General features: G+C 33.8%; 1 protein-coding gene across 7 annotated transcripts; it reads left to right on the top strand.

The window, feature by feature from the left end:
• The first annotated feature begins 2837 nt into the window (after positions 1 to 2837).
• Positions 2838 to 9106, top strand: LOC147382825 (putative methyltransferase PMT26). 7 transcript variants are annotated; one of them, XM_086428417.1, is made up of 7 exons: positions 2838 to 3215; positions 3899 to 4020; positions 6263 to 6439; positions 7678 to 7692; positions 7840 to 8014; positions 8099 to 8359; positions 8848 to 9106. In XM_086428417.1, exons 5-7 carry the CDS (start codon positions 7842 to 7844, stop codon positions 8930 to 8932), a joined length of 519 nt encoding a protein of 172 aa, XP_086284543.1. In that variant the 5' UTR covers positions 2838 to 3215; positions 3899 to 4020; positions 6263 to 6439; positions 7678 to 7692; positions 7840 to 7841; the 3' UTR covers positions 8933 to 9106. The 7 variants fall into 7 exon arrangements, with proteins under 7 accessions (XP_086284543.1, XP_086284542.1, XP_086284545.1 ...); XM_086428416.1 differs by lacking the exon at positions 7678 to 7692 and adding an exon at positions 5799 to 5852 and having other exon boundaries at positions 2840 to 3215; XM_086428419.1 differs by lacking the exons at positions 3899 to 4020; positions 7678 to 7692 and adding an exon at positions 5799 to 5852 and having other exon boundaries at positions 2840 to 3215.
• Positions 9107 to 13170: the final 4064 nt, after the last annotated feature.

Genomic DNA, 13170 nt, shown 5'->3' with positions numbered 1-13170 from the left:
CCAAGTTAGGTGAGACATTTCAACCAAGTTATGTAGAACAAATATATATGGCTTAAAAGTTTCACCAATCTGAAACTTCTAACCTCGTCAAAAGTGATTTACAAATTGATGCTCCACAATTCTTAATCACTTTTGAGTTTTATTTCTTCTTTTGTTGAGTGAGGCCCATTTCAAAATTGGATTCAAACCCAATCAATCTAAAACTTGAACTGTGGCCCTCTGTGTTATGTCCAACATGGAAGCGGCTCAAATCCCCAAAAATTTTAAAGAAATATTGTGAAATTTACAACAACAAAAAATCATGCGTGGGCCTTTTTCCTTGATTTTCGTATATTTAAGATCTCTAGCCCAACTCAACTCCGATTTGAGCCTGGGACTAATCAAATCAAAGATCTTGAGTCTCGATGAGACGGACACCATGTTGCTAACGAATTTACTATTTCATCCATCAAGTTTTTGGAAATAAGAATTTTTTTCTTCTAAAAAGACGAAATCACACCGAGACCTCAGAATATTGTGAAAACATTTCAAAACACCAAAAAGTGGTTCAAATAACTTGGGAAACTTGAAATTTTAAGCAAGCCCATCAAACATTTGGAAATTCCACTGGCCACCTAAATTTTGAAATTGCAAAAGGTCTTGATTTCATCAAACTTTTCAAAATCAAAGCCGACCTGCTTTCAATCGAGTCGTGACCCAGTGGAGCAACGATTCTAAACTCATCAATTGCTTGAGTGATAAAAGATAATATTGGTGCATGCTTTAGAAATTCTAGGAGCCGAATATCGATCAATCATTCGAGTCTCGATACGATACCCTGCACATTGACAATCAATTAAAGCAAAATTAAATTGAGAAGTAGGACTCAAATCCAAATCAAATTCAATCAATAGGTTGTCAATGGTAGAGACAGACTTCTATCAACTAGACCAAGTGTCTCAACGATCCAACTTGATCATTCTTAATGACATCCCAAGACCATCAAATTTTCAGTTAAATTCAAAAGTATGTCTAGTTAAAACACATCCAATATTGTTGATGGCAAGATTAGGTAACCACGTAAGCAAGTGAGTCGAGCACTACAAAATATGAAGCTTTTTGTGGTGGTTTTAAATTGCCACCAAATTACTGAAAATCGCCTCCAATATATGTAAGGGCGGTTTAGTCATACGCCCACTATAGTGGTGTCTTGAATTACTTTTGGTGGCCAAGTAGCGATGGTTACAAAACCGCTTGTAATAATAACAATTTAAGGGTTATTTTAAATCGTCTCTAATTATTGTCATTTAAGGGTAGTGGTTATATTTTTAGAGACTGTTTGAAAACCGCCTCTAATTAATGTGATTTAAGGCGATTGTTAGATTTTTAGAAGTAGTTTAAAACTGTCTTGGATTAATTTCTATAATTAAATAGATGAATTATACCTGATGAATTCAAACCGCCCCTAATAACAATTTTTTTTTTTTTAAATAAATATTATTTTAGGCAGTTCAAAATTGTCTCTAATGTTGTAAAAAAAATTTTATTAAATTTTTCGTTTCAAAATAAAACCTGCAATTATATAAAAAAAAATGACCTGTTATTGGCATCCCAAATTTCATTTATCACACTTCAATTTCTTAGGAAATACTATTGACACCCCACATTTTACTTATTATATTTCAATTAATTATCACACCATAATTGGGACACAACAAAACATTTACATTACAAAACATTATCACACTCTATTCAAATAATTTCACTAGCTAATTTTAAATAACCACACTATGTCAACAAGACGAGCTTATGAGTTTTACATGACCACACTCAATACAATGGCCTATTAGATCCACATAGCTATAACACATGACACCAGGATATTTCACATGATGGCCATGAAGCTATTGTATCCATCTTTAAAGACAAGAGAGGATAAAAGAGCGGTATACTGGCTTTCATAGAAATTAACCTCCTAGGGAGTACCAAGCATGTACCTTTAAATGTGTAAATTCTTCATGTATAACTGGCAATTTATGAATAAAGTTAGATATTAATGTATAAAGAATCACAAAAGGAAATTCTATTGGACAACCAAACGTTATGGGGAAAAAATTCAGGCTAGATAATGGTTTCTTCAAAAAATCAGATAAGCAAAGTGCAACAGACTAGAGGAAATTATGGGTATTTTTCAAATACATAAAAAACACGAATCCTCTTTCGCATTGGGAAAGTTTTGTCCATAAAATACTATACAAGCTTTGTGTGTGTAAAGGTAGAGAAAGAGTATGAATTTTTTTGACATAATAACAATTTCCCCAAAAATGTGATTGACTAGCACTTGTGGAATTAACTCAAAAGAGATAAAGTTAGCTAGTTATTTGTAAAACTTGTTGAATTAAAATTTGTTTGCGTTCCAAATAATTCACTAAAGGAGAGAGATTAGAAGAAATTAAATTTAACAGTCATGTATAAAATTCATTGCAGGATCACCTTCAATTCTGTCACAATGAATGCAACTTCCTTTTTCTTTGCTTTTTGAAGTTGTTATCAAATGGAAACTAAAATCAGTATGTGCAATGATGGTCTTTCCTATTAAGCTAAAATGTTACAAACAAGCAAGAAAGCAACCTGTTCCTTCAATAACTCTTTTGAGGATTTTAACGTCTGAAGATAACTAACGACTTACTCGGGTTCTGCATAGATGAAAGGAGTACTACGTGAAAACTTCGAAAATGGAAGAGAAAAATTGATGGGCTCGGCCCGACGAATTTTAGATTAAAAAATTTGATGGGCAAGGCCCACGAATTTTAGAGAACACCCACTCCTTTCTTCTCCTCTCTCTCTCTCTCTGGTTACTCTTTTCTCTGCGTTTTCCTCTCTCTCTCTCTCTGGTTTTTATGTGTTTTCCCCTCTCTCTCTCACACTCTCTCTCTGGTTCGTGAGAAGCTCTCGATTGTGAGATATTTCTCTGTGTTTTTTTTCCATCTCTCTCACTCTCTCTCTGATTCGTGAGATGTTCTCCCGATTGTGAGAATCTCTCTCTCTGTTTGTCTCCCTCGATCACCTCTCTCTATATTTGATCGATCTCTCTCTGTTTCTGATCTCTTGATCTCTCACCGAAAATGATGGAGTGAAGATGATATCTAGGGTTAACTGGAGCCTTAAAGTCATCTCTCGAAGCCAGTCTTTCAGAATCCCACCTCTCTCAAGCCCTCTCATCTGTCTCGATCAAGGTTCATTTTTTTTGTTTTTGTTTTTATGATGGTGATTTGTAGATCTAATCTTAAAAGTAGGTTTTTAAAGATTGATTGGTATTTTAATTGCAGCATTATTACTTTTTTATTGAATGTTTGTGTTTTGGATTCCATCTGAAATGTGTAGCAGTAGTTTTGGGGCAAAATTCTAGTTATATTTGGTTCAAATCATGTAATTTCTGGAAAATATACTCGTGCTATTAGGTCTAGGTTGGTTTGTTAGTATTTGGTTCAGATTGTTAGATTCTGATATTGGATTGTTAGAATTAGATTATGTAAATAGTTATTCAGAATTTAGGGTATTGTTTTCTTCTCGTACTGTTTTTGAGAAATTGATTTCAGACTCTAGAATTAGAATCTCATTTTCTCAACTTGATTCTGTAGTTGAGACACATAAAAGTAGAATAAACACATTTTCACTAATGCAAGAAACAGATGCTACATCGTTATGTAATTTTAGCCAAATGTATTTCTAATTATGAAAAAGCTTTGTATTGATATTAATTTTGTAAGTGCTCTTATTCAAGATATAAGGTAAGAATGAACATGTTCACAAAATCCTCATTGAATTAAAATACTCTTACCTACCTTTCTAGAGCTCAAAACATTCATGGTTTCTATGTAAGTTCTTTATATAATTCACAAGTTGTCCCTTTTTTCAGGATGAATTACTTTGGGGAGCATCATGGCTGCTAAGAGAGACCAATGATGTTTCTTACTCTAATTTTTTAAAGTCATTGGGGGCTAACGATACCCCAACTTGTCACATTATGGAGTCATTTAGGTATGCCACCTGACAAGTTATATTATCACGACTCAAAAAAAAAAAAAAAGTTATTAAGTGGGTAATTTTAATAATTTGAGCAGACTAATGATTTTGAACTCAACCTGATCAACCTGATAGCAAGACTCAAAACTCATTGACGTGTCATGCACAAAGAACCGTAGATTCTGTCCCTCGGGATGCACAACTGCAGATGGCAGGTCGATTGTGTATCCCAAGGGACATAATCTACTATTCTTGGCCCATGCCAAGTCAATGAGTTTCCCCGTCAAGTTGAGTTCAAAAAATCAGCACTCATTTGAGAATCATTTTAAAACAGGAGCCGAGATCCTATGGACCAAGGGTGGAGGATTGAAACCCTTATCCCACACCTCAACACTTGCCATGTAAGCCACAAGAAAAGGAAATTTTCAGAAGGAGAGATTTTAGGCATTAATTTCTTTAATTGTGACTTACTTGGCATGTGCTGAGGTGTGGGAGGTGGGTTTCAATCCTCGACCCTAGGTGCATAGGATCTGGCCTATTAAAACATATTGACCCAGTAGTTTTCTAAAAACTTTATGCTGTTCCGATATACATTTTCCCCTTAACAACTTCTATTCTCATCTTCCCTACATTGAAGATTGTGGTTCACCATAGAACGTAATAGCTCATTGCCTTCGACATTATGGATGGATTAGAAATATCATATCCAAAAATAAATCACATGTTTGATGTTTCTTCCACAAAAGAAATTTATGTGTGAGATATCAAATACTGCTTCTATCATTAACTTGTATGCTATTACTGTCTTTGAAAAGGAAAAATCATTTAAATAAATATCATATATAATTAGCAATCATAAAATACAAATGCCACCAATGGAACTAACCTAACGCACCAACAGATGAATAAATTTAAAAAAGATTACATAACATCCCACCTAGGGTGGATAGCCAAGTAGAATAGAGGATTCTGAAGGCATCATTAAACTACACAATAGAGAATTCTGGCATTGAAACTCAAAGACTAGAGGTTGAGTGAGAGGGGAAGAGGGAAGGGATGGGTATGTTCTTGGGAATGGTAGGCAATGTTGGCTTTGGTAGTGTAGGAAACTCAGGTAGAGGCAGCACTTCAGGCAACTTCAAGCTTGGGCAGAGGTGCAGTTCAGACTTCACCACCTCAGGCTTCGGTAAGGATGGGACATGTGGCATCGGTGGAAGTTCAGTCTTGGGCAAAGGTATCAACTCAGGATTTGGCAGTGTAGGTACCTGTGGTAGAGGTGGGAGTTCAGGCTTTGGTAAAGTTGGGATAGTAGGAAAATGAGGCAATATGGGCTTTGGAAACTCTGGAATATTAGGCAAGGTTGTTTGCAATAGATGGCGAGATGCGTGGGTCAGATTAGTGCTCATCACTGATAGAGTGATGAAGAAAAGAGGTATGATTGAAATTAGTTGAAGGTGATAAGCCATGGTAGGATGACAAAAAGTGATCGGATTTTACCTTGGATGAGTAAGTAGTAGAATTGAATTAAGAATGCAAGATATAGAGAGAATAGGTTGCATGGATTTTATAGGGGAAGCTTAGGAATGGACGTGGCATTTTGGAAAGGTTGGTTGTTGAGGTGATCATTAGATTTCTTGTTTGTTTAATGCTCTAAACTAATTATCATTAATTGAGTGACATTTCTCATAATAAGTATTGGATGCAAGACTAATAATAACATGGTATTTTGTTCCTTATCAAAAAAAAAAAAAAATAATAATAATAATAAAATGGTATTTGTTACCTCTGATTAGGTCCATGGAGCATGCCTTCCACCTTGGTTTGCTACACATTTAGTTCATTGTCAGGTAAAATATCTTTGCCTTAGATGGTAGTATTTGACAAGACCTCTTCTTTGTAATTGTTTATGTTTTCAATATGCGGTCCTTTATTGCAACACATTGGAATGAACATGGGAAATATGTGTTGGATATCACAATGCAAAGGTTCTCTAGTTTAATAATATGTGAGTACTTCAATAATTAATTATGCGGTCAGATTAATCTAGTCTTCCAAGCTCAGAATGTTTGTTCTCATCCACCTGGAATTTATGCCGTATGCACATCTGTGTCTCTGTTAGACTGTCCTAATTCGAAGCCCTTATTTAGTTCACTGTACAAAGCCCTTCATCTGAAAAACTTCCACTGCAGACTTCTTAAAAATTCGTCTTTTCCAAATACAAGTATTGCTTTTCATTCACAGCCCATTTGTTATGCAGGAGATTCACGAAGGTTTGGATTTCTCTGGTGGTGATGATGGGGAATACTCTTTTGGAGTATTTTCTTTGAAATTCTCAACTGATGGGCGAGAACTTGTAGCTGGAAGTAGCGATAAGTCAATATATATTTACGATCTCGAAGCAAATAAGCTGACACTACGAATTTCTGCACACAAGGTATTACAGTCAAATTTTCCTGTTTTACTCTTGATTCGTTGTACCTAGTTGTTGGGATGAATTTTACAGTCTTACTTTTAAATATGCGTTCTCTTTTCTTGTAAATGATGAGTTTGCACATTTATTTACCTTGGAAAGAACTGTGTGTATTTTAAATTTCTTGGTCCTGCAGAGCCAATCTAGCAGCTTCATTATAAATTTTTAGTGGCACACTTGAACATTTTATATAATTACGATGAACTAGTCCTCCGCTTTTTGAGCATCATTGAGAATGGCTAGTAGTTCTTACTTTGTTATATTTGGATCAATGATAAAGTCAAGAAAGTTGCCTATATTGCAAAACCAGTTATGAATAATGCTAATATTCAGATTGCTAGCTAACTACAATTGAAATTTTGCCATGTATTCATGAAAATAAATTTCCCTTCTTGCATATGTTGGCTTCCACAGCAGATTGCATGCTGAAATGTATCTGATTGAGAATTTTCTGCTTATGAACAAAGAAAATTTTCTCATTACTGTAGGATAAAGTATCATCAAAAGAGTGTTCTTATGTACTAACTGTTTGTGGCAACTAGATATAACCATGTTTGCTAATCCAAAGCATGATTCCATATTGGTCCGTACCGGATGATACCTTCTTTTTTTCTTTCTCATAAGCAACTCCAATCGAACCTTGTGTATCAACTTTAGAGCATAATTGGTTCATATGGATTATGGACTAATTGTTTTTTTAAAACTTCAATACTTGAAATGCCGAGGTTCAGATCCCCCTCAAAAGAACCTAACAAATGAGAGAAGGTTAACAAATTTTACGGGCTGCATTAATGAGATTAGTATACAAAAGGTCATCTATTTGTTTTTCCCGTTGCTCTTTATTTGGATTTAATTACTCATTGTGCTTTTCTATACACATTCTGACTCACACTTCATCTGCACTTGATGACTGATGAGTTTATCCTTCGGGTGCACCTGTGGTATTTGAGAAGTGCAAAATTCGAAATATAGCACGTGAGATTATCGTGGTTCCAATCTATGTATTCTATCCCTTTATTTACTTGTACAGGCAAGTTCTCTGTTAGTGCAACGTTATTTGATATGGTTGCTTAACACTATTGCGTTTTTTTTTCACTTTTCTTCAGATAAATTGTTTTTTCAACGATTGGGAATGCATTTATTAAGTAGTGGTTACCTCTTGGAACTGTCATACTGAAATCTAATTTTTATATCCCTTGCAGTCTGATGTTAACACGGTATGCTTTGCTGATGAAACTGGTCATCTCATATATTATGATGTTAACAGGATCTAGATACATCCTTACCTAGTCACTTTGTGTTTAAGAGAGGGATTTCTTTGGGTAAATATCTAACAATGTTTCTTCTCATGAAATCTATTGTAGAAATGGCTGAACTAACAAAGAAGTTGTGCTGGGAGCTGGTAGAGATTAAAAATGATACAGTGAACGAAGTTGGTGCAGCAATATTCAGGAAGCCTTTATCCAATGAGTGCTATGAGAAAAGACCCGCAAATGAGCCTCCATTGTGCCAAGAGTCAGATGATCCAAATGCAGCCTGGTATCTTTCTTTATTATATGAGTGCATTAAATCAGTTGTTATTTATTCCTTAAAGTTTCTTGACATGTGTTTTTGTGGTTGTAGGAATGTGCCTCTGCAGGCATGTCTGCACAAGGTGCCAGTAGATGCATCAGAGCGTGGGTCCCAATGGCCGGCAAGGTTGGAAAAAACACCTTACTGGTTAAAGAGTTCTCAGGTTGGAGTTTATGGAAAAGCGGCTCCGGAGGATTTCACAGTGGATTATGAACATTGGAAATGGGTTGTTGGCAAGTCGTATCTGAGTGGGATGGGAATCGACTGGTCTACAGTGAGGAATGTCATGGACATGAGATCTGTCTATGGAGGGTAAGAAAAATGAATTGTATCTCTATCTAAATAGTCTGAGATTATTGTTATTGTCAGTGATTTTGCATATCTTATTGATCTTGTGTGAGCTTTAGGCTTCATTGGAAATCTCTTTATTTATCTCAACAACTATTTGCTCTTGTTTTATTTTGCCATACAGTTGAAAGGCATGCAGTTCTGTTTAATTTCTTTTCCTGTTATCCTGATTGTGCTTTTCCACGGTTGTCTTTATTTTGAATCGTATATGTTGTCTTAATCGTATAGGTAATTTTGAGTCTACCATTGTGTTCGAGAACTTCACTTTCTATGTACTCCCTCCCCACCGATGTAATAGTAATCTAATTAACCCGGTTGTCTATCATGCTTCCCGTTCTCGTTCTTTTTTTTTTTTTCTTTTAATAAGCAGTTATAGTTCTTCCCCTTTGAATGGTTTTTACTTATCGATGGATGCAATATAGGGAAAATGATTAATGAAATGCTGCATGCAGGAGGATGTGTAGGAAAGGGCGAAAAAGGCCAAAGAAAAAGCGGCACGTGAAGCACAAGGGTTCATTCCCCAATCTACAACGATAACAACACCGACCTCCACCAAAGATGTTGTCGATCCAGTAATTTCAATATCATTTGGTCTTATTTAGTTTAATTATTGTCAGTTATTTGTAGCTTCGACAGAATTTTCGATCTTAACAAAGAGGTTTACATGTATATTAATTTTGGGTTATTTAGTTTAATTTGGAGCTTGTTTTATGATTTTTCTATTGTTTTTTCTTTTTCTGATTTTTTTTTTTTATTATTTCGTTCATTGTGATTGGTGAATTAGATGACCATGCTATTGTTTGTTAAACTCCAAATTTGACGGTCATACTCTATGAATTTTTTTTTGTTTTTTTTGAAGTCCATTCTCCAATAATTTGATAGTCCAGGGCCGTCAAAAAAAAAATTATACAAGAGAATATTTGACAGGCATATTTGACGAGAGTCTCCGTCAAATTTCTCAAAATTTGACGGGCTAAGACCGTCAAATATGGGCCTTTTTCACAGTGAGATTCACGTAAATATTTGCAGAAACACCACCAAAAAGAGAGAAAATACGGGGAAAAAAGGACACTTAGGAAGAAAAAGATGTAACCTAGAGATGTGTCTGCTTGTAAAGGACTCATTTTGAAATGTTTATAACTTGACAACAAGATACCAACTGTCCATCTATTATTAACCCTAGTTCTTCAATCATCAGAAATAACACTATACAACGCACACTGAAAAAGATTACAAGAATAACACCTAAATCTCTAAAATTGCAACCATCAACCCAATCTAATAATGAAAGAATCTCATTGCACATTGAGGAAATGAAATACGTAGATTATACATTTCTTAAAAACTAATAAAAGAACATAAATCCTAGTTTCTTAACCATCATAACTAAGATTTAAAGTCAAAAATAAGATTAGAAGTCTAGACAAAATAAAATATTTTTGAAACTCACATCTTCATTCACATTGTTTTTTTGGATCAGTTCTTCATTCGCATGTTTGATTGTAAGGCTGGACGAGAATTTGGTTTGTTAACGTTTCTAGACAAGATCTACAAGAGAAAAATGGATAAATCGGTTTGTTAATGTTTGAACCTTTAACATGTCTTGGAAAATTATCTGCAAAATGTAAATTGAAATTGTGTTAATTAAACAGATGTAGTTCGTACCGAAAGAGACTAATTCCAAATCTTGGAAAGGTTCTCCTCTCAACTCTGGAGGAGGAATGGATGGCCAAATTCACTAAAATATGTTTCTAATTTACTATAGGATGTTATCCCAAATAATATTGTGGTGTTCACTACGTGAAAATCGAGAACGTTCTCATAGAGACATATAAAATAAGAACTTGATGAGTGGAATCCACATATGAAAATAAAAAATAGCATTCTTCTGTTCTGAAGCTTAGAATATAGCTTTTCAGCCTCCATTTGTTTTTATTTATTTATTTAATTTAATTTTTTGACGGTTTGTTATGAAAATGTCTTGTTTTCTTTTACCAGCACTCATGACAGAGTTGATTCAAATGTAAGAACTACAAACTTCTAATGGGGGTCCAAGATACTTTGATTAAAGATGCAAACTTTCTCATTTACATTAGAAATGATGTAGAACAGATCTCAAAAGGCTTCCATACAACCTAAAGAGCAAATAACATTGCCTCCATACAACCTAATTTCTGACTAATTCAACTTTCCAACAGAGCCAATATTGCGGTGGATTATTTGGCTAAGAGAGGAGCTATGGCTAAGAACTTGTATGCGATTTTTTATTGTAACTTAATTCCTCATGAATTGTCTTAGATGATGTAACTTGCAACTATGTAAGATGGTTGATTCTTAATATTAGGATGGGGTTCCATTCAATACCCAGCTCCTCGATCAAAAAATGGATATTTATGTGATTGGTAAAGTTTTGATTTTTTACATTTTTTTCAAAAAAAATGTGCTATTTTGGTTAAGTACGACTAGATGAGGGAAGTGGAGCCAAATTAGTAGTATAAAACTTTATTTAAGGTGTGGAAGTTGAGTTGCAAGGCAGGGAGTTTCCATTGAGCATGTTTTAGAAATTGAACAGGATTAAAATTTTTAAGTGAAAATATTGTCTAAAAATATATTGAGTAAACTATAAATTTTTTGTTTTGTCACACTCATGCACTGTTGGCATACCTAGCAATACTTGTGCTACTCATTGACACGATACACTTGGGTGTGGATCGTTCTTGAAAAAGTCCAAAAAATGGAAATAAGTTTGTGCAGTTTTTTAAAGTGTTCAAGGTATAGAACCAATTAGCCCATTCGAATGGAGATCAAGAAACTTCAAATTTTCACATCCAAAGATTGATAGTGGATCTTTGCATTGCTCATATAGATGAATTCAAATTCCTAAGATCAAGAAACTTAAAATTTTCGCATTCAGAGACAGATAGTCCAACAAGATTACTTTTTTTTTTTTTCTTCTTATAGGACTCCAATTCAAGCTAGAAGTATATGTATATCGACTCTGTTAACTTGGATTATTTAGACAACACCAATAAACTAAAATGAATAAATTAAATATCCTCAAAAGATTGAAATGGACCGCAAGTTGGTGGCCCAACTGTTTCAATCACATATGCATCAAGTGTTTGGTTCAACCGTCAATATCTATAATCTAAGGGTGAACTTTTAGAAGGGCTGAAAAAACTTGTCAGTTAGGCTACTGGCACTGGACCGAGGCCAAAGTGCTTGTTTGAAGCCTAAAAAATTATTTTTACTAATTTGTTCACCAAATTTGAGTTGATACAATTCATTTTTCAAAGATTCTGGCAAGAAATTTTTTAGCTTCTAATGCAAGTCAGTCTCATTTAAAAACCTTGGATCATGTTAAATCAACTAATCTCTTTAATGTTGAGTTCAGTTTGAAGTTCCTAAATATATTCCTCTGCTCCATATAACAGGGGTATTGATATCATTGAAGCATTACGGCTACAAATATAGGCTTAGAAATATCCTTATTACTCGTCAAACACGGGTCTTCCCATTACTCCAATAACGACCTTGAGCCTGATAGAAGATGATGGCTTTTATAGTCTTTAGAATGTGAAGTATTCTACCTCATTGTATTATGAACATTCTTATTTTTCATCTAAATTACATAATTACCATTATTTTATTTTATTATTAAATATTTTTTTATTAGATATATCTTACTTTTATTAACTTTACCAATCTTGACATGATGGAGACCTAGAGTGTTTACAAAGACACAAGCCAACCAAGTTGCAATGAAAGACCCAAACCATTATTTATTTTAAAAAAAATTTAAGTCCTCGAAGAAAAAATATATATCTTTTTTACGTGCAGCCTTGTCCCATACTCCAATGGTGATCTAGAAAGAAAATGATGACATTTTGTACTTTTTATAATAATTTGAGTGTCAAATACACTTTTTTATTGCATTATTGTAAAATTCTTATTTTCAATTAAATTACATAAGTTCCATTATTTACTTTCGAGATAAGACATTAACAATGTTGATCTAAAAAATCTTTTAGTAAGAAAAACTTTATTGGCAAATGAAGAAAATAAGCAATATCCTTATTACTCGTCAAACACGGGTCTTCCCATTACTCTGATAACGACCTTGAGTCTGATAGAACATGATGACTTTTGTAGTCTTTAGAGTGTCAAGTACTCTATTATATTGCATTATGAACATCCTTATTTTTCATCTAAATTACATAATTACCATTATTTTATTTGATTATTAAATATTTTTTAATTAGATATATAATACTTTTATTAACTTTACCAATCTTGACATGATGCAGACATAGAGTATTTACAAAAAAACAAGCCAACCAAGTTGCAATGGATAACCCAAATCATTATTTATTTTAAAAATTCTTTAAGTCCTCGAAGAAAAAATATATATCTTTTTTACCTGCGGCCTTGTCCCATACTCCAATGTGATCTAGAAAGAAAATGATGAAATTTTGTACTTCTTATGATAATTTGTGTGTTAAATACACTTTTTTATTGCATTATTGTAAAATTCTTATTTTTAATTAAATTAGATAAGATCCAGTACTTACTTTCGGGATAAGACATTAACAATGTTGATCTAAAAAATCTTTTTAGTAAGAAAAATTTTATTGGCCAATGAAGAAAATTAGAAATATCCTTATTACTCGCCAAATACGGGTCTTCCCATTACTCCGATAACGACCCTGAGTCTGATAGAAGATGATGACTTATGTAGTCTTTAGAGTGTCAAGTACTCTACTTTATTGCTATTT

Source organism: Akebia trifoliata, chromosome 16, assembly GCF_017979445.1.
Source record: "Akebia trifoliata isolate Shusen 1 chromosome 16, ASM1797944v1, whole genome shotgun sequence".
NCBI lineage: Eukaryota > Viridiplantae > Streptophyta > Magnoliopsida > Ranunculales > Lardizabalaceae > Akebia > Akebia trifoliata.
This window is presented reverse-complemented; position numbering and strand designations above follow the sequence as displayed.